The 22,886-nt window shown below is 34.4% G+C and overlaps 1 protein-coding gene across 2 annotated transcripts in view; it reads left to right on the top strand.

Annotated features, from left to right (window-relative positions):
* EPHA3 (EPH receptor A3) overlaps window positions 1–22,886 on the top strand; it is a 358,721-nt gene that overhangs the window by 93,102 nt on the left and 242,733 nt on the right. For both annotated transcript variants that reach the window (XM_019022857.4, XM_055381421.2), the window contains exon 3: window positions 6,623–7,283. In XM_019022857.4, coding sequence (XP_018878402.2) covers window positions 6,623–7,283 — 661 coding nt within the window. The remainder of the gene's footprint in view (window positions 1–6,622; window positions 7,284–22,886) is intronic.

Below are 22,886 nucleotides of genomic sequence, written 5' to 3' on the forward strand. Positions count from 1 at the left end.
GGGGTTAGAATGTTAGAATCACCTAGGTTTTTTTGGTTTTTTTTTTTTTTTTTTTTTTATCTGGGAAGCAGTATTTTAAAAAAGCTTCCTGGTTCCCTGCTTAGCCGGAATTAAAAAAAAAAAAAAAAAACAATTACATAAAGGAATTAAACAGACTTAAAGGTATGGGACATTTGTCCAAAGGTGCAGTATCATTGCAACAGACCTGAGATCTCAGTACAGTAACCCTGAATCCCAGCTGGGAGGAAAATAACTTAAAGCTCCGGCTGGGCGCGGTGGCTCAAGCCTGTAAACCTAGCACTTTGGGAGGCCAAGGCGGGCAGATCACGCGGTCAGGAGATCGAGACCATCCTGGCTAGCACGGTGAAACCCCGTCTCTACTAAAAAAGAATACAAAAAATCAGCCGGGCGCAGTGGCGGGCGCCTGCAGTCCCAGCTACTCGGGAGGCTGAGGCAGGAGAATGGCGCGAACCTGGGAGGCGGAGCTTGCAGTAAGCCGAGATCGCGCCACTGCACTCCAGCCTGGGCAACAGAGCGAGACTCTGTCTCAAAAAAATAAATAAATAAAATAAAATAAAAATATTAAGAAAAAAACCTTAAAGCTCCTAGAAGAGTGGAGCTGAGGCTACTTCAGGTCTTCTCTCAGTCTAGGGGTATTAAGGAACTAGAAGACAGAGAAGAAAAACACAGACATCTATGAGCCCAGCTGCGAGGTTGCTGGGTAAAGTGGAGACAGAAGGGACAACATACTCAAACTTGCTGGAGACATTGTGCCTTTAATAGCCTGTATCTTGTTAAAACCACAGAAAGTACTGAGGTATGCCCAATATTGGTGAGAATTCTAAGCAGGGTTCTTACATGATTCTGTTCCTAGCTCTTCTCACTCTCTAAAATACTTTGTCGGCTTTCCTCATAATAATTCTGATTCTTTTACATTTGTCTTTGTTTCCCAGATCTTTTCAGTATACTTTGCCAAACTGTGATATCGGCTTTTCTATATTCCATAAGGCAATTCTAATACCATTACCAAATTTCTGCTGAAAACTCAGGGGCTAAAAGTGGTTGGGTATGAATAGTAGCCATTATAATTAAGATAACTGTCCACATCTTCCCACATATGCCCTTTTCGGTCATATTTGTCTTCGGATCCTGTCCCACATCTTGTTAATCATAGGGATTTTCCACCATCAAATCTCCATCTCTGTCTTCCTGACTCCTCGGCCACAAATGTAATTCTCTGATTTGACACACCACACACACACACACACACACACACACACACACACACACACCCCAAACAAAAAATAATTCTATTCCTCATTTGTCTCAACTATTTGATATTACTCTGATCTTTTTATAATATACCTTTAGAAATATATATCTGTGTGTAAATGTGTGTGTGTGTGTGTGTATGTGTGTGTACTTTTGAGACCAGAATGGGCTAAGGAAAACTACTTATGAATAAATAGAAATATAATGATTTTTGTAGATATATTTGTGCGTGACACTTGACAGTGACAGCCTTGCTGTAAGAGATTCTGCATGCATGCTTAAAATGCTGCTGCCTGGTAAATGCCCAAATACTTCCAGGATGAAGACTGGATTTTGAAATGGCTATGAGTGTACAAGGGGAAATAAACATAAGAATAAAAAACGTGAGTGGAGAAAGGAATAACATGAACCGACTTAATATCACTTAAAATTACTGGGTGCAAGATTAATCATCATCAGCATTTTGTAAAGCGCAGAAATTTGGTGTTTCTTATAAACCATTGAAATGCAAAAATAATGTAAATGTAACAATATTGCTGATGCATTTTCCTTATATTGTCATCCACAAATTAGAAACTGGTTTTAAGTCTTGAAAGGTAAATCATGACTATCTTGCACTCTTAATATTTTCCAAATTGTATTAGCTTGTGCACTAAATTTATTGCAGCTTCTGTTTCTCTTAAAGGAAGTGTAAACTTCCTCCTCACCTTACTACCCCTTGTTAGCAAATAACTAAAAATGTTTTCCATGAAAGTAATTAATATAAACAATAAATATAAATTCTTAATTACCATAATGATGATATACTAGCATAACAGTTATTAGGTAAATGCCAGTTAATTATTAAAATATATGTTTCCCTCAAAAATATATGTTTGATTCAGTGACAAGGAACTGTGCTATCTAGAAAATATAAACTAAGAGCCTCCTTAGTATGTTATACTACCTTTGATGATGGAGAGGTTTGGTGTGGTTATTTTCAGAATGGACTGTCCAGGGGGAGAAAGTTTGGATGCATAGGTTTCTTATACTTGAAATGATCCAGAAAAAGATGAAAATACAAGGAACCCTATGTGGTCTAATAATTAAAGCTTAAAGTCAAAATCTGGAAGCTAGGCTAAATATCAGAATTGTTGATTTTAATGAGTTAGAGCTTGAAAAAGTATTTTGAGCTCCTCTTTTGTTTGTATACCCCTCTGCTGAAGCTGTTACTGGTGGATACCAATCACAGAGATTTCTTGAAAGCATTAAGAAAATGAAGAGAAAGATGCTTTTCACCACCAAATTCTATGTTACCATTGCTATGTCTCCCTTTTTTTTTTCATCTCTGCCTTGAGACAATTACTTTAGCAGGATAGAATCTCTGAGAAAATATAATGATAATATATAATGAATATTATACATTCGTTCTTACAGTAGAAAAATGAATGAAACATGGGCATTCTTTACATTTACAAAGCATGAGCATTATAACAGCAGCTTTAATGATTTTTTCTTGTTGCTGCTGCTATGAGAAAATATTCATTTAAGAATTTTATTTCTGCTGTCTTTAGTCCTCAGCAAATGCTAGAGTTAGAGACTTGTTGTTTTCGCAAGTGGTCTGAGCTGGCACATCACCATCCCTTACAAGCAATTTGGCCTTCATTACAAATTAATGAAGTGATAATTGCTCCTTGCAACCATTTACGTGCAAAGAATGCTGGTTCTGTTTGCATTATCTTCTTGCAATGTACACCTCTGTTTTCAAGGACTTGTGGTATCTTGCCAAATGTTAAACTACACTGAGATCTCCATAATTAAAATCAGATTTTACATCAAGTTATGAAAATCTCTACACAATATGTTCTGTTTGATGTCCAGTAAAATGCTGTTCATTGCAGAATAAATTTGCAAATGATTCATCAAAGTAACAATCTCATTTATTACTAAAAAGGAAATCTTGACTTAAGAAATTTAAAGTCAATTGGTTTACATTCAAATAATATTGTCATGATCGAACTTTCTATAAGATGGTTATGGAAAGCATTTGTTCTCTAGAGTTTTTGCTACATCTGTACTTTAAAATGCCATTGTAGAACCAAAGTAACGATACTAGAGAAGACTCTATAAAACACTAACTTTTAACACCAGAGATTTTTGGAGCACCAAGTCTGTTGACTCTTTTTTCATATTCAACATATACATTCATTTTGCTTTGAATGTGACTGTATTATTATAGGCACCTCAATGTAAAACCCTAAGAACTGAGACTCTCAGGTGCTCTTATCTTCTTAAAAACTCAGTATATTACATACATATAGAGTGGATGCATGAAAATTGTATATAGGCAATTATTAAAAATATAATGTGAATATTTTCTTTCCTTAAACTGAGATTAGAATGTATCTTGTATATTACTTCTGAGATCTTCTAAAATAGTCTCAACTTGTTTCGTTGTTGAATCTCGGATGTGACAATGAAGCTAGGTCAATTTTGCCTCCAGAAAATGAGTGCCTATCTTGTATTTTAGATCCTGAACGATCAAGGTTTTTAAAATAAATAGTGCTGTTAATTTGTTTTGTTTGTAAGTTAATAGGTGAGCTATGAAGAACTAGAAGTTTTTAAACTGTGATTGTCACAACAGTAAAGTTCACCAATTGTTTTTTAAAATTTAAGAATTTAGTATTAAAATTTCACCTAATGAGGCTTAAAGGCCAAGTAAATGTCATGTTCCTTTGTTTGTAATTACCAACAATTTAATAAATTAATATTTTATTTTATTTTGTGATTAGAAGGTGTGAATTAAAATTTCTGTGCCTTTAAAGATGGCAACAATAAAAACTAGGGACTGCTGAAGGAGAAAGGGAGGTAGGCAGCAAGAATTGAAAAGCTAACTATTGGGTACTATGCTCACAACCTGGGTGAGGGGATCAATTATACTGAAAACTCAACCTCATGCGATGGACCAATGTAACAAACCTGTACGTGGCCCAAACTGGGAAAATATTCGTACAGATGAATTTTAGGCAGTAGTATTTTTTATTCTTTTTTTAAACAAACAAACAAAGCAAAAAACACACAAGAAAATCATAACATAGTGTCAATAGAAATAGAAAAAAGTGTTAATGCATTTTATATGCTGTTGATTTAGTTAAAAGTGTTTAATGTCTATTGTTCCTGATGAAAATTATTAACGCTTTATTGGAGAAAAATGTAAGAACGCATTTATAATGGGCTTCACAAGGATTTTATTCATAAATTTAACTAGAATATTTAAATATTTTCTCTAAGAAAAAGGTTTTGTTGTATTCCCATGAATAACTCTTACTTATAAGAAAAATAATATTTGTGCGTATACCAAAAGGTGAAGTTTTGTGCTCCATACTACAGTGAATATGAAGAGACCTGCCTAAAATTTAGCAAATGCCTATGAAACAAAATTAAACTAACTTTAGCATGTATCATGAATTAAATTTACAAATGAATAGGGGATTCAATAAGGGTTCTATAATACAGAAATTTTCTTAAGATTGTCAGGGTTATGGAAGGCATAAGGCAGAAGAATGCACAGTCCCATGGGGTTATACCGTAAGAAAGGTATATTCCAGATGGGCTCAGTGGCTCATGCCTATAATCCCAGCACTTTGGGAGGCCAGGGCAGGTGGATCACGAGGCCAGGATTTCAAGACCAGCTTGGCCAACATGGAGAAACCCCATCTCTACTAAAAATATCAAAATTAGCCAGTTGTGGTGTTGGGGGACTATAATCCCAGCTATTCAGGAGGCTGAGGCAGGAGAATTGCTTTAACCCAGGAGGTGGAGATTGCAGTGAGCTGAGATCGTGCCATTGCACTCTAGCCTGGGAGACAGGAGCAAGACTCTGTGAAAAAAAAAAAGAAAAGAAAGAAAGAAAAGAAAGAAAGGAAGGAAGGAAGGAAGAAATAAAGAAAGAAGGAAAGAAAGAAAGAAAGAAAGAAAGAAAGAAAGAAAGAAAGAAAGAGAAAAAGAAAGGAGGGAGGGAGGGAAGAAAGGAAGGAAGGGAAATAAAGAAAGAGAAAGAAAGAAAAAAAGAAAGAGAAAGAAAGAAAGAAAAAGAAAGAAAGAAAGAAAGAAAGAAAAGGAAGGAAGGAAGGAAGGAAGGGAAGATTCCACAAGTTCCACAAGAAAAGAATAAAGGACAGAATATCCACCACATCTTTCGTAAACAATAAAAGAGTTTACATTGACAATAATATAATATGTGGAAATATTACTTATCTCGATTCAAACACTTAGAAAAATTAACATGTGGTGTAGGATCAGTTTTAAAAGGAACACAAATGTGAAACTCGAGAGTTTGAAAGTTTTTGCGTAAGTAACAGAGATCCCTAGAAAACTTTACATTCAAGAATGGCAAGGCAAAAGATGTAGTTTCCTGAAAGAAGTAAGCAAAATGGGGCATAAGAAGAAAGTATGGACACAGATAACAGAAACAACTGGTCTAATAGTTTTAGGATCATAAGGAACACACACTTACGATGCTAAGTTAAAAGCTTCTCAAAATTTGTCCTAAGGATCACAGAAAATAGTGCTTCACTGTTCTCAAAAGTCTTAATGCTTTTAAAGGTTTTTACAGTGATAAAAGTTGTTCTAAGATAACCTTAACTACTATAACAACAAAACCCCAAATGTCTATCTATTTTTTGACTAAGAAAAAGTCCAATGTGGGTGCAAAAGGCTTTAAGAATCGAATGTTTGCCATGTCTTCTGTTTTTCACACATAACTTGGTTTTATATTTGGCGGGAGGTTGGGGGGTGAGGAACATTTATATTTTTACTTCAAATTTTTTTTCATAGTTCTGCAACACATGTCCATTGAAATGACAGTACATTAAAAAATGTCATGCATGATGATACATAGTAAAAATATCATTTATATTCACTTTATTTTACCTTATATCAATTTTACCAAAAACCTGGCACAAATTGGGAAAAGATTAATAAGCATGAATTTTAGGCAGTATTATTAAATTTTTCTTTTTTAAACAGAGAAAAACACCCAAAAACATATGAGAAAATAATATTATAGTGTCATTGGAGACAACTGATTTGAGGTTTTGATCCTGGAATGTTTGATTAGGCTCTATTAACTGCTAAGTGTCTTTTTCCTGAATATTCAACAAACTGCAATGCAATTGAAATGTGTTCATCAAAATTATAAATTACTTTATGTCCATTAACTCAGGGAACCTTGCAAATAAAAACTATAAACAAGAATGTTTTTAATGAGTAAATGATGATTTATTATATAGTGATGGCTATGACACCCTTATGTTGTATTCATTATTATCATTAATTCTGCCTCACTCTCTGTTTCTCTTTGATTCTTCAGTGGGAAGAGATCAGTGGTGTGGATGAACATTACACACCCATCAGGACTTACCAGGTGTGCAATGTCATGGATCACAGTCAAAACAATTGGCTGAGAACAAACTGGGTCCCCAGGAACTCAGCTCAGAAGATTTATGTGGAGCTCAAGTTCACTCTACGAGATTGCAATAGCATTCCATTGGTTTTAGGAACTTGCAAGGAGACATTCAACCTGTACTACATGGAGTCTGATGATGATCATGGGGTGAAATTTCGAGAGCAACAGTTTACAAAGATTGACACCATTGCAGCTGATGAAAGTTTCACTCAAATGGATCTTGGGGACCGTATTCTGAAGCTCAACACTGAGATTAGAGAAGTAGGTCCTGTCAACAAGAAGGGATTTTATTTGGCATTTCAAGATGTTGGTGCTTGTGTTGCCTTGGTGTCTGTGAGAGTATACTTCAAAAAGTGCCCATTTACAGTGAAGAATCTGGCTATGTTTCCAGACACGGTACCCATGGACTCCCAGTCCCTGGTGGAGGTTAGAGGGTCTTGTGTCAACAATTCTAAGGAGGAAGATCCTCCAAGGATGTACTGCAGTACAGAAGGCGAATGGCTTGTACCCATTGGCAAGTGTTCCTGCAATGCTGGCTATGAAGAAAGAGGTTTTATGTGCCAAGGTAAGAGCCTTCTCTATTTTTCTTTGAGTAATATTTCCCACCTATGAGTTTATCATAGTGTCATTAAATGAAATGCACTCAGTCTCAATTCACTTGGCAGGAAAACATGCCTCAAACTGACCATAGTCTATTTATGGACTAAAATTAATTCCATTTGATGTGGTAATTCATGCTTTGCTGTAGAAATATTAATGTATTTGATTATACAGTGCTGGCCTGCACCCTATAATAGGTGTTATACATGCTATATTTAAGTTTTTCTGCTGTTTAATAACTAAGGTAATCTAATTCTAGACCACCTGAAAGAAAAACATTCTATATCTTTTATGTAGAAAGTTGAGAAATCTTTAGCACTCAGCTAACCTAATTCTAACAGAATTAGATACTGTGGTGGTTATTTATGCTGGTGCTCATCTATCTCATAGCAATATTTACTTCATTGTTATAAAGTACAGTCTTTTCTTCACTGACATCTGGGTATCAAATACATGTTTACTTACAAGAGATTAGTGCTTTTAGAAGATTATTTGATTTAAAAATCCAGAGCTGATGCCTCAGTGTTTAATGTATACAGGCATGATTTTTAAGTGTCTTTTGCACCATGATTTGGCTCGTTTTAGTGCTCAAAAATTATTTGTATCATCCGTTAGGCTTGAATGCATATTTGATATTAATATAATATCACAGAACTAGAACTCTTTAGTCAAATTAATATTTATTAAAATCGCTTTATATTTTAAGTGGAATCAATTAAAATATCATTTTATATAAAATTATGTATATCAGCTGTGTTATATCATATCATAATTTCACTTAATCCCAAAATTTACTTACCATTAGGCAAGGTTTTATGCTTAAGAACACACTAAAATTGTTACTCAAATTTTAAATAAATAAATATATAGGAGAAGTTAAGTATATTGTCCTTGAAATTTTGTCCATTTTAATGCCCTTGCTTGCTGTTACACTCTGTCAAGTCTGGTGTTCTACTCCTGATCGCATAATCAGTCACTTTTCTCAAATGCATGTGGAATAAATGAGACTACTTTGCATATAAATTGTCCTCTTTAAATCTGGACAGAACATAATATTTTGCTTTTGACTGTAGACATGGTTCACAGAATAAATTCCTCTTCCTCTTCCTCCTCCTCCTCCTCCTCTCTCTCCTCCCCCTCCCCCTCTTCCTCTTCTTTTTCTTCTTCTTCTTCTTCTTCTTCTTCTTCTTCTTCTTCTTCTTCTCCTTCTCCTTCTCCTCCTCCTCCTCCTCCTCCTCCTCCTCCTCCTCCTCTTTCTTTTGGCTACGTAGGATAGGAAAAAAGAAAGCTAAGAATAGTAAATGGTAAATTTTTCTCTTCCAATGGCTGTTTAGAGAGAGAAAATAAAGGAGGGTAGAAAGAAATATTGGCGACTGAAGAACGATTTAAGAATCTCATGCCAAACAAACTCCAGAAAGCACCAGGAAGGTAAAGCGTACTTATTACAATAAATTTGGTGAAACAGAAATGCATATAAAAATAACTATGCAAGCTTAAACTGATAAGGAGTAGTATAAAATTAGTAAGGAAGGTAAGAAAATATGTGTCATACTGTTTACTAGGAATTTATCTAATATATTTTAAAATATGACTTTTATTTAAATACATTATCTCTCATATTTGATGAAAGAGAAGGATACTGTAATATATTTTATTTAATTTACCATGTATGTAACTTAAAATTTATTTGGACCGTGTTTCTGGGATCTGGGCAGACTTGCTGGATTTTGACAGCATGGTCAAATGGCAGGTGGGGTTGTATTTTTGGGGAGGATGTTCATAAACCTCCTTTTAAAAGGGTAACACTGAAAAATTAAAATTATAAAGTGACATACTAAAACTGAGTCATCTGGCATTTGCTTTCAAGCATTGACAATATTTTACTTGATTTTTTCATTTGGACATTTCATATTTTTTAGATCCCAGCATAACTCTTCTTACTGGTTTTCTCTTTTTAAGATTGGAAGTGTGGGAAAATTTTGTATTAATACCAAGGAAACATCATGATTTTTTTTTTTGCTCTTTTTAATCCTGGCTAATGAATTATGTTATCTGTTTTGGTTTAGTTTGGAGGGGAGAGATGAGAATGCTAATGGCTTTTTATATAGTCAGTTAATTACATTTGAGCCAGATAGTAGAAGGTTACTATAAATATTCCTTCTTATATAAACTTTGTTTAGACTTAGTGTACCAAATACCTTATTAATGTCACTGAAGAATTTGTTGCTCTGTGCTTTATCTCTGCACATTCATTGTGGAATGCTAACGTTATTCCTTCTTCTTTTACATTAGCAGCTAAATAGAAAAGTGTGTTTGATGTGATGTATGAAGACACCTAGACTTTTTGATGACTATCCAAAATTATATTTGTTTTACTTATGACTTAGGATACCAGTTCTTACTCTCCACTCATTTCTCTGTTAATTCAGAAACTCTTAAAACAGCTGCCAAAGTTTCAATAACAGGATAATTTTAAGACTCTGCTTGCTCTGACAGAGGCGCTAGAGAAAATTGAAAACCTTAGTATATTCTTCACACCTACTAAGTCTGTGTGCACAATCAGAAGGCACCCTCTGGAACTGCAAGGTGCTCATGAGTGTGAATGAACTCAGAAGCATTCCTTTCTAGTTGTTTTTTGCCTGGAAGTTCCTTAAGGGGAGACACCAGAAATGTCTTTTCTTAGAAACATCTTGCTTAGAACATAGCAGAATCTAACTGAGTAGGTTCTCAAGTAGATACTTATAGGATGTGTAATTACTGTGAGATTTCTATATTTCTATACCAACTATCCATTCTTAGAATAGAGGTCCTGAAGAGAATAGACTTTACATTATTTATCTTTGATTCCACTAGGCCTTTCAGAATGCATTGCAAATAAAGATGTTAATTTTATCTAATTTGAAATAAACATATTTGATTATTAGGTCACATACAGTTGCAGCCAGGCAATAATAGATTCATCTGACTTCTCGTTAGAATAACGAATAGATGATGAAGTAAAGGAATAACAAATATTTTTACGGTGCCAAAGATCATACTTTTTTCTTTTATGAATTTATGATGCATATTATCTTTCTGCTTTAAAATAATCAATTGTTTCTAGATTAATACCTGTAATAAAGCAACGGTCTAAACAATTTTTGTAGATGCTGAAATAAATGTGACATTTTTGTCCCTTAAATTTACTAATCTAGTGCTTAAAGCATTGGCTCACCTCGTAAAGACTACCCTATAATTATCGAGTTTCTTACCTTCGGTTATGAAAAATTTCCTTTCTCTGAGGTTAAAATGACAGCTGTCTGTTTCCTCTTTGCCTTTAGCAGTTATACATCCATTGTTTTTCCAACCAATGAATTTATTTAAATAAAAAGTATGGCACTGATAAGTAATAAGATAAATAACTTTAATGTAACAAATTAAACAGATACATTATAGCTTTATAATAGCTATCAAGCCTCTGATTTATACAAGATTCTATGTCTTCTCATCAATTTATGTACATGAGCCTAATGCAAAAAAATTTCTGCACTTGTCTTCAAATTACAGTTTGCATTTCATTGTTCTATTTAGCCAAAAGCTCTTGTCACTAACAAGTGTTTGAGGGCTTGGGCTTAGGAGTCCAGGAATGCAGCTTATTAATTTTGTGGCTAAACATTTTGAGCCTTAGTTTCTTCATCCACAAAAGGGATGGGTTTCAAAATGGCCAGTGGATGTATTGCTTAGTCCACTGTACAATATACAGCACTAGACACAAGGTATATGAACATCATTATTTTCAGTCATCAGAATCCCTGAAATGTGTTACCTTCCTTGTTTTCTTGTTTCAATACATTTTAGAACATTTAGATATGATGAAATCACCCATTCAACAGCTTACCTTAGACCTTAGACATATTTTAAGAGATAAAACATCTATTTAATGAATGTATATATTTGTGTATTCATTATTTATTCATTGATTGCCCATCTTCTTCCAAACAAGGATCCAAAAGGATTGTGCTTTTCTAAAGAGACTTTTTTTTGTTCAATTAAACCTCTAGTCTATGAAACCATGGGTGATATTTCCTCCATTATCTTATTGTTAAGTGTTATTTTTCTTCCAAACAGCAGTCACGCTTGATTTTTCCCATCTGGTATTGGACTCAGTCTCTTTTTTTTCATAGTATGAATCTTCCCACTGATTTTTAAAAAGTGCCTTGAGTTTATAAGTGTACAGTTTTATATTGTATATTCAGAAAGACTTTTAGGTTTTAACTGATTTGATTTAAGAAAGCATGATTTAGGAAATAAGCAAACAACTGCAATGCAAAAATAAAATTGAAATGCTACATTTCAAAAATGTTAAGCCTAGGTTTTGTTCATACTGTGTTTGTGTCCTAATATTCCTTCTATAAAAGACGAGGTTAGTTAGTTGGAAAGGATATACCAATAAATAATGCCCTTGCCTTGAAGGAATCATGTGAATCAAAAATAAGTAAGCAACTAAGAAAAAGAAAAATATATCTGTTGAAACATTTTACCTGACTCTGGATAGAGCTAACTTATCTATTTACTTTGCTTTAGGTAGTTATTATGTATACTTAAGAATGGCCCAAATACTATAAAGGCAGTGGAGAAGCAGTATAAGTTGTTTGAAGTATATGTCAAATGTGCTTACATGAATTATTATTATGTGATATTACTGGGAATCTGTGATCAAATTATGTGAGTGCACTATCTAAAAAGTAGTTAAAGTAAAAACTTACGATCAAATTATGTCAATGCACTATCTACAAAGTAGTTAAAGTAAAAACATTTTTTAATATGAAAAGTGAGAGAAAGCAAGGGAATATATTTGGTTTGTGACTTCTTAAATATTGTAGCTCATTTTTGAGTCTCCATAAAAACAATATAAATTTAAACCATGGATTTGCATGTTTAGGAAAATATAAATGTGAATTCTTTGTTCTGTATATACTACAAATCAGATTATCTTGAACACTCAGACACAATGTAATTGCAAACATGTCTAGGAGAAATATGTCTGTGGTTAAATTTAGGGAGTAGAGCAAATTCATATCTAAGCATTTGAATACCTCGTAATGAATAAGAATAAGTTAAATGATCAGCAATGAACCACTATAACAGGCCTTAAAAATCACAAGAAGTTCCATAAATGTTAGTAACATTCTTACACAGGATTACAATTAAATAAGACTTACAGTGTTTTAGTAAAATATGAACTGTTTTACCTTATTTGGGTTAACTTTAGTAATATAATCTCACCAATTCTGTTCAGAGGGAAAAATCTTAAAACACATTTTCTCTTTAAATAGGCATTTCACTCTACTTAATCCCAACCTAAAAGATGATTTTATAGGTCATTATTCAAGCATACTTCTAAAGCTCTAATTTAGCTCACAGGCATTCCTTATCAAATGGCTGTGGGGTATCTGCTTTATAGTATCAAGTTCTTTTCATTAAATTATTATTCTTACACTAAGTTCTTTGGGCTTTTAGATGCTTTGACTGGTCTAGTGTTTCAAATGTGCAAATAGTAATTTAGGTAATATCTATATGCCAAATGTATAATCTTTGGGAAACATAAATAATGTGTCCATTAAGTAGTTTATTTGTTTGAGAGACTATGGCAATGTATGGGTTAATCTTCCCAGGACAGTATTCACTATGAGAATCTGAAGCATCAGAAAATAATTTTGGTTGCAGAAAAAAAAGTAGCTCTCATTTTACTTGAAAGGGGTTGTTTCCATCATTTCTTTTTCAGTTTTCTGTCCAAAGGAAGATAGAACATTGCTTTGTAGACAACTCACTAAATATCTATTAAATGTAAACTTACCTGTAAAGTGATTGAAATTGTCCAAGAAAAAGACATATCTAAACTTCTTTTTTTCTGTGAAGGGTGGGATATTGGTTATTGTGAATATGTAAAAATTATAGTTCTCCTATCATCTTAATGAATATTATCTTGTCAGCTAGCTCGTGAATCTTCCATCATAATTTACTGTCAAGGCTGGTTGGACCCTAAAGAAAGACTTGAAATTCCTTTTCTTTAACTTAAGGTGTTTTATATGGATGAACTTCCTTAGCTCTGATTTGCTGCGTGCCACTTTGTTAAACAACTTCTGTTAAAGCATACATGTTATATAATTTATGGCTTTTGTAAAGAACATTCATCTTCACTTCAAACTTATCCTTTTTACTCTAACTATTCAGATACTATAAAAGCTTCTGTGTTTTCAGCTTTCAAGATGCAATGTAACCATGTTTTTCAGAATACATGTAATGATTCCAGAGAATGATCATTGATATTTCATTAACTTTTCCAACTAATGTTTTATTTTCTTTAGTCAACTTCTTCCAGCGTAAGGGGAATAAAACCCTATGCAAAATAAACTGAGAGCTAGATCTTTTTTTCCCTCTTGATGGACTTAGATTCTGTGAAATATACTGGTAATAGTTTCACAAAGATTGCTTTGTCAATGCAGATTCATTGAACACTTTCCACCTTTTTTTTCCTGTGATTTCTCCACCCCTTTCACTTCTGTCTGTGTTTAGAGTTTTGACAATCCCTTATTAGTTCCAGAGTAGAACTTATGAGAGCTAACAAGGGTTTACATTACAGCTCTGACAGCTGGCACTAAAGTTTAATAGAGAGCAATTGTAAAGAAGTATAAGTGTTGATAATATTTGATGAAAGTGCTCTTAAAGAAAGAGCCTTTTGGAAATAATCACATAACTAGAAAAGCTGCATATATGCTCTTTTTTTGTAGCTTCTCGTCTTCCAGTATGCGGACAAAACATCCTGTTGGCAGATGACTCTGTAATTGCTTATGGATGCCTTTTCTAGGAACAGAATCCAGGGTCGTTAAAAAAACAAAAACAAAAACAAAAACAAAAACAAATAAACTCTAAACTTTGGTCATATTCTTACCGCTATTTCTATAAATCTCTGAAATTCATGTTAACTGTCCTTTAGAAACACAATCATAACGTGGACATCTAATCGCAGATTCATTCTGTGAGAAGAGACCCCAGGGATTCCAAAGGCGAGTCATTGAGATCATGAAACCCATAAACCCCACATAATCCACCACAGACTTTTTGTATTATTAAAAATAAACAAATAAAAAGCAAGAATGGCTTCAAATATAGAAAGACCCTGAGTGTAAAATATTTCTGAATTCTCTGTTCAATGGTCAGTTGCAATGCCACAAAAGGTTAAAAGAAAATGCTGCAATTGAAAACAGCTGTGGCTTTTTTAACATGAAGACTAACTTTCAACAAAGAGAAAGCATATGCTATGAGATGAAGGAATACCTGAATTTATTGTGCACCAGGAACATGTAAAGTTTTATGAAACTGAGAAGTGAATCTGAATATATAAATAATTGGTAAGGAACATTTTTGCTTCTCTGATAGTTATTGGAGAGGAAAATTTGTATTTCAGAGATTTAGATTCATTTACTGTTTATCTCATGCTTCTACATTGAATATAAAATATTTCAATCTATCTATCATCATGCATAAATGTTTTATGGCATACAGAATTGATTCATGTATTGAATTGGGGGGAAGGAGGATATAGTTCTGGCTGTAAAGCATCTTGGATTTTATTATTATTATTATTATTATTATTATGCTTTAAGTTTTAGGGTACATGTGCACAACGTGCAGGTTTGTTACATATGTACACATGTGCCATGTTGGTGTGCTGCACCCATTATCTCCTCATTTAGCATTAGGTATATCTCCTAATGCTATCCCTCCCCCCTCCCGCCACCCCACAACAGGCCCTGGTGTGTGATGTTCCCCTTCCTGTGTCCATGTGTTCTCGTTGTTCAATTCCCACCTATGAGTGAGAACATGTTTGGTTTTCTTGTCCTTGCGATAGTTTGCTGAGAATGATGATTTCCAGCTTCATCCATGTCCCTACAAATGACCTGAACTCACCATTTTTTATGGATGCATAGTATTCCATGGTGTATATGTGCCACATTTTCTTAATCCAATCTATCATTGTTGGACATTTGGGTTGGTTCCAAGTCTTTGCTATTGTGAATAGTGCCACAATAAACATACGTGTGCATGTGTCTTTATAGCAGCATGACTTATAATCCTTTGGGTATATACCCAGTAACGGGATTGCTGGGTCAAATGGTATTTCTAGTTCTAGAAGAAGACATTTATGCAGCCAAAAAACATATGAAAAAATTCTCATCATCACTGGCCATCAGAGAAATGCAAATCAAAACCGCAATGAGATACCGTCTCTCACCAGTTAGAATAGCAATCATTAAAAAGTCAGGAAACAACAGGTGCTGGAGAGGATGTGGAGAAATAGGAACACTTTTACACTGTTGGTGGGACTGTAAACTAGTGCAACCATTGTGGAAGTCGGTGTGGTGATTCCTCAGGGATCTAGAACTAGAAGCATCTTGGATTCTAAAGGAGATATGAACTGAATCTATCTTAAAAGGAGGCAAGTATCCTATTCATAAGGAAAAACGTCTGGTAAGCATGAAAGACAAATGTTGTTTAGAGACTCATAATCTGCTTCTAAAGTGTCATCAAAGAGTTAAACAGTTAAGGTTTCAATCTCCATGGAGTTTAATATTTCATCATTGACCCACTTTTCCACAACAACATTTTTTTTTTTCGAGATGGAGTTTTGCTCTTGTTGCCCAGGCTAAAGTGCAGTGGCAGGATCTTGGCTCACCGCAACCTCCACCTCCCAGGTTCAAGTGATTCTCCTGCCTCAGCCTCCTGAGTAGCTGGGATTACAGGCATGTGCCACCCTGCTCAGATAATTTTGTGTTTTTAGTAGAGACGGGGTTTCTCCATGTTGGTCAGGCTGGTCTCAAACTCTCGACCTCAGGTGATCTGCCTGCCTCGGCCTCCCAAAGTGCTGGGATTACAGGCATGAGCCTCCGCGCCCTGCCCCCCACAACAATTTATGAGTGTCTGCTATACCAAATGTCAACTGGAAATGTGGCACTAAACAAAACAGAAAAATGTTCCTGCCCTCAAGGAACTTAGATTTTAGTGGAAATATTAAGAAACCAAATGTTAATACAGATCATTCCAGTGTATTACCTATAGAATTCTGGAGTCTACACCAGTGTTCCTAGCCCAGGTGATGTTACCTCCAAGAGGCATTTGGCAATGTTTAAAAATATTTTTGGTTCTCACAGCTGAAGGAAGGGGTTGCTTACTGGCACCTCCTGTTTAGATGCCACACATGTTGCTAAATATCCTACAATGCACAGGGCAATGTTTATAGCAAAGAGTTATGCAGACCAAGATATAAATATGTAGTGGAAGGGTTGAGAAACTCTGGTCTAGTTTAATCATTGTCCTTTACAGACAGCCTTAATGTCTATTAAGGCTAAAGGTTCGAATTATACATTAGCAGAGCCCGAATTGGTACTTGACATCTTGTGATTGTGCTTCAGGACACATTCGTTTAGGAATTTTCTTTAAAATTAGTGAATTTTTGAAGGCATATAAAGTCTTACTAACTACTTAGATTATTGGAAAGTGACACCTCTGCAAGAAAAACAAAACTAAGATGGATTTTTTTTCTGGGAGAAAGAAGAAAGATTTCAGGAATAGTGACATGAAGATGGATATTTTAAAACTGAAAAACAAACAGTTACCTGCAAAGAGCTGGTTAAGGTGACTGACATTCAGCGGGTAGAGTTTCGTAGTCTAAGAACTCAGAATGCGAATGGAGTAATAAAAGAGATATCAAAGATAAAGCATTTGGAGGTTGAGGGTGTTTCCGTATGCAAACAGTTCAGACAGCTGTTATAGAGTTAGTTTCCTTTGAGGATATTCTGACGTGCTGACATGAAATCAAATCTGATATTTGACTCCCTTTTTTTCTGTAATGTGATACTAATACAAAAAATGACAGGTAGATGTGGTTCTATTCCAGGACATATTGTGTTAATAGTCTTTGTATAAAAAGTTTCTATGCTTTAGTTTTAGTACTGGTCCTTTGACAATTAGAGTGGCTCTTCGATATCAGCTGTTTCTTTTAAAAATAGCCATTTCTTTCTTTTAGCATGTGACTGAGCTTGGCACTTCATTTAATCCTCTCAGCAACATATGAGCTTGGTGGAATCGTGTCTCCATTTTGCATGATAGAAAACTGGAGGCTTAGAACAATCAGGCAATTGTCCAAGGTCACAATTAGTAAGTGGTTTAACTGGAATTTGAATGGTAAAACTGGAATTTGAAAGTGGAACAGATCACTTGTGTGGGACCACTCTTTCCTATGCTTCCTGGCAGAGAGAGGCTGAGGTACCTGAAGCTCATCAGCCTGCTTTACCAGAAATAGTCCCTGAAGTGCAGAGTATGTTTACTGTAAGGATGCTTCTCAGGATGTTATTCAATACTTTTCATTGTGTCCTCTCTCTGGGACCAATCACGGACATTTACTTCTGACTCCAAGAGTGGGAGTGATTGTGTTCCTTAAGCTACTCACTTGTTTTTGCTTTTTGGATATTGATTCACGTGATGGTCATCGTATCTTGTTTGCATTCCCTATAGAAGAGCAGAAAATTACGTGTCTTCCTGTATCTGAAAAACATACATAGATACGCTCTCTTAACATGCCTTTTAAATAGTAAACTCACTATTTTATTTATTCTCTTTATGTACCCTTTTTGGTCTACTCTTCGCCTTCTAAAATGTATTTTATTGTAATCTATTCCATCTTGAATTGTGGGAATGCTTTCTCAAATATGAAAAGTCATACATACATTTAAATTACTATTTATTGATTGCCTACTATGTACCCAGTGAGGAATATACCATTTGATCCTCACCAAAGCCTTACGAGGTAAATCTTGTTATCGTTATTTTATCAGAACAGGTCTAAGAAAATTTACTAATTTGACCAGTGTCACAATGCCAGAATGTAAATTCAGGTCTGGCTGACTCTGAAACCTGATGCTTCTCATAATATAATATGTCAATAATTTTCATCTGAAATGCTTCTGCAAGTCACCATAATGAGAAAATTTGCAAGTTCTTGCTGCCAAGAGGATGGTTGGAGAAATTGGTTATAAGAGTTGAGAAAAAAAGATTGGCAATGGTGATATAAAAAGGCAAAAACTTCATATTAATTAGCATAACACCTCTTTCTTTAACATAGGATTAGGTAAGCCTCTAACACGGAAATCTTTTCACAGGGCATCTCTGGCCTTTATTTTCTAGGCATATGGAACTGAGCCACACCTCTAATTGCTTCTGCTTCTGTTTCCATTGCTCCTGCTGTTGCTGAGGACATGATTGATAGGAGATGATGGCTAGTGGAGAACCAGGGCTCAGAAAGACACTTGCTATGTGCCCAATGTGTATGCTTGCACAGTATGCTTCATTATTAGCTTGACAGATCTCCAAGTGGCAGATTGGGAATGAATTTTGGACCTGGCTAGCATTTCTGTTACAGACATTGGGTTTTTAAAAAGCTCATAAATACATATATAATATATGTATATGTATATACCTATGTATACACACACATATATACATATATGTACACACACATGCATGTAAATATATAGATGTACATGCATACTTGTGTGTGTATATGTATATAGACATAAAATGCAAAATAATATATGTATTATGTAAATATATATAAATATATGTATGTATAGATGTATATATATGTGCATGTCTATACATGTCCATATACATATATGCACTTAGCACTATATATTTAGTACATATACATTTTTAGTAAATGTGTACTTATAAGTGTACTTTAAATTCTTTGTTTCTAAAAAACTGAGAAGGGTGAAGGCTGTAATAAAATATCACATCAATTTCTGGTGGTATTGGACTGCTGCACACATTCCTACATTTCTTTTACTGCTTTTAGAATGAGGCAGAACACAAAATATGTTAATAAATATAATATGTATAACTTCCAAAACTTGAAGTGGTAACACATACTGATGAAGCTTTACACTTCATTAAGTAAATGAATGTGACTTAAAGTTGCAGACTTCTTAAGTATCTGACCTGGTTGTTCTATACAAGGATCATGTGTGGAACTAATTTTCTTTGAAAATGTTATTGGTGTTATAGATTACAAACTTTTGTGTTGCTGTTAAATATTTCTTAGTCTTTTAACCTTTACAAAATCTAAAAGCTTATTTAAAGCAACTCTTTCATTAATATAATATAACTCTTTAAAAACATTGATAGTCAAGAACAGAAGTAATTACCAAGGGCTTTCATTGTTTATACTTGTTATGCTTTCATGACAACATGTATGCTGCTTTAAAATATATTTTTTCTCCTTTTTGAAAAACTCCTCTTACTATCATTCCCAATAAATCAAAATCTCTGCAAGATGATGTGTGGCATCATGGTGTTCTATGAGTGCTTCAGTGCAGAACTATTAGGAAAGGGAGGCTGAAAGGAAATGCTGACTCCATCCTTCATACGGTTGATGGTTGCTCTTATTAGTGATGAAAAGAAAATGAGAAAATGCATTGGCTTGCTTTTTATTAAGCACAGTAGGTAAAACAGATGAATGCTTGAAGGCTCATTGAGCTGCCATAAAGAAATTTAAACATTGTTCATATTGGCTAGTCGCCAGGCTCATGCTGTAAACTCCAGATGAGGGTCATGATTGCAGAGGAATTGTCAGCTCTATTGGTAGACAGTTTCTGTACGTTCCTTGTCTAGTAATAAACCTGAGATTTACCCAGCAGGGTTGGTGGGATTATGTTTGTTGTACATGACTTGGTATCCATCTTAATTCCTACAAAATAATTAAGATTTCTTAGCATAAAATGATGGCGTGACTTGACTTTATACATTTGGATTTTGTTTGTACCATTGTATTATAATACCTTATATGTGTGAATAAATTTAGCTTCCTCATATGTAGATCTAGAATAATATCTAAGAGTAAGAGTGGAGAGAAAACCCTATAATAAAGTACTAAAATATGGTTAGTAAATATGGTTCTAAAATATAGTAACGAATTTTTTAAGTTAAAAAATAAAGCTTTGTTATCATTATAATTTGTAATCTTTCTAAGATTAGCAGTGTGCTTTCCACTTCTTTTTAAATTCTTTCAAAGCCTGGTTCAAAATCTGAACACAGCTTTTGTGTGAATAATGATGATTATTTTATCGATCAATATTTTTGCTTCTTTATTAATAAATGTACTATAACAATATCTAACAAAAAATTTGAAGCAATAAGAAAAGGTGGATAACTTTCTAGAACATAGGCACGCATGGGAGATGTAAACCTGGACATTTGTTACACTCTCATTTGTAGTTTATTTCAGAGATTTATAGCATCTCTCCTATCTACACAAATAATTTTCCATGAAATTTATTCAAAATTAAGCTTCATAAAATAGAGACATAATCCAAATATTTGGCTGAGTGATCATGCGGTTGACTAAATCTTTAAATATTGAGGTTGCCAGGGCAAATGAGTTGGGTTAGTTAATTTACAATAAAATGATAAAACAAATTCTGCTGTATTAGGTAACACCAAATTTGCCTCGTATCAGTTTACCTTTTTTTCACCTTCATTTTATTTTTAGAAAGTTACAAAAGAAAGTAATAAGAAGGTAACTGTTTTTATTTCTGAAGAAGGAAGATGGTTAGAAATAGCCATTAATTTCTATTAAAGGTAGAGATAATCTTATAAAGCATACACTTTTTGGTCAGACAAGGTGGTTCATACCTGTAATCTCAGCACTTTGGGAGGCCAAGGCGGGCAGATCACTTGAGGTCAGGAGCTTGGGACTAGCCTGGCAATCATGGTGAAACACTATCTCTACTAAAAATACAAAAATTAGCTGGGAGTGGTGTCATGCATCTGTAATCCCAGCTGCTCGGGAGGCTGAGGCAGGAAAATTGCTTGAATCCTGGAGGCGGAGGTTGCAGTGAGACAAGATCATGTCGCTGCACTCCAGCCTGGGCAACAGAGCAAGACTCTGTCTCAAAATAATAATAATAATAATGATAATAAATAATAATAAAAAAATAAAAAGCATACACTTTCTAAATACTCTTTGATGCTGAAAAATATAGATGGGAAAGGTTAAAGAGTGGCTGTGATTAGTGAGATTAGCTTTCCAATTTAAATAAAAATTTAGCAATCAAATTCAGTTAAAAAGAAATGGATTACTTTAAGGATGTAAAAATGTGAAAGTTATTTGGAAATTATCAAGTTATTTACAAGTGAAATTATCCATCTTGGAATAGCTATGTTAAGATCTAAAGACGTGAAGGTAGTAATTTGTAATCACATTTTATTTGCTATTATTTATTCACTGGTCAGTCATGGCTATGATTATGTGCTACTGCTTCGATGCCTGTGAGGATCAGAAAAAAAATGCCTTTATAATCCAGTGGATTCTATGACTGGAAAAGTCAGTGAAAATATTCTATGAATCCTCGGAAAATACTCTTTACTTACTCCAAAAGTTTTTGGTGTGTTCGAAACAATTTTCTAAAACTACAGTAGATATGAAAGTAAACCTTGTGGAACCTTTACATTTTCAACCAACTGTACCATGTTATACACCTCAGCCTGTTGCATATTGCTACATTTCTCTTAGCTTAATAGCTATTGTGTTCTCTAAGATGGTGCCAGTTTATAAAGTTTGGTCATAGTAGCCTAATGTATTTTCAAAGAAAGTTGCATTTTTTCCCCAAATAATTTTACAGAAAACGTCTTTGGTAAAATTGCTAAGTGAGGAACACAGGCTTACAAATACATCCCCTAGGTATGCCATAAGTTCGTAGTGAAGTTCTTTACACTTTCAGGAACACTGAGGCTGCAGTCAGAGCCTACCCTATTTTAGGTACATAGTTTTAATATGCTGAGTAATTTGGTTTCAAAGCTCATAGGAGATGAAAATCTGAAAGTTGAAAGGGGTAAAGAAGTACATAGAATGAGTATAGTAAACATCACAATTGGCAGCCTGAGAATAGGAAAAGAACCCAAGGGGCTATGATAACATACACATGTGTTCAAGTTACATTTGCCTGGGGCCACTGTGGGACCACAGTCTTCTATGCCTCAGTAAACTCTGAGTGTTCACAGGACTGCAAAGTACATAAAGCAAATAAAAATATTCGTAGTTGTGGCCTTGAGACATCAATAAATGTTTAAATTATATTCGCTCCACTCTGGTAAAGAATCAAATCGTTATATAATATATTTTATATTTCCTCCATGGAAAACAAAGATTAGAAACATCATTGCTTTAATCAGTATAAATGGTATAAATCAGAGGTCCTCGGGGTTTAGCTTGGCTCTATCCCTTATTTGCTGTGGGACTGTGGACAAACTATGTAACCATTCTGGGTCCCAGTTTCCTCACATATAAATTGGAGCTAACAAGAGATAACAATAGCATCTCCTTAGTAGTGTCATTGAGAGGATAAAGTGACATCATGTTTTTAAAATGTTCAACACAGGTCCTGGCACCTAACAAGTACTTTATAAGTGTTAGGTTTATCATAAGAGGGATAAATCCTTACTATGGGGAAACGTTAGCTATCTAGAAAGTCTT

The sequence above is a fragment of the Gorilla gorilla genome, chromosome 2 (assembly GCF_029281585.2).
Source record: "Gorilla gorilla gorilla isolate KB3781 chromosome 2, NHGRI_mGorGor1-v2.1_pri, whole genome shotgun sequence".
Taxonomy (NCBI): Eukaryota; Metazoa; Chordata; class Mammalia; order Primates; family Hominidae; genus Gorilla; species Gorilla gorilla.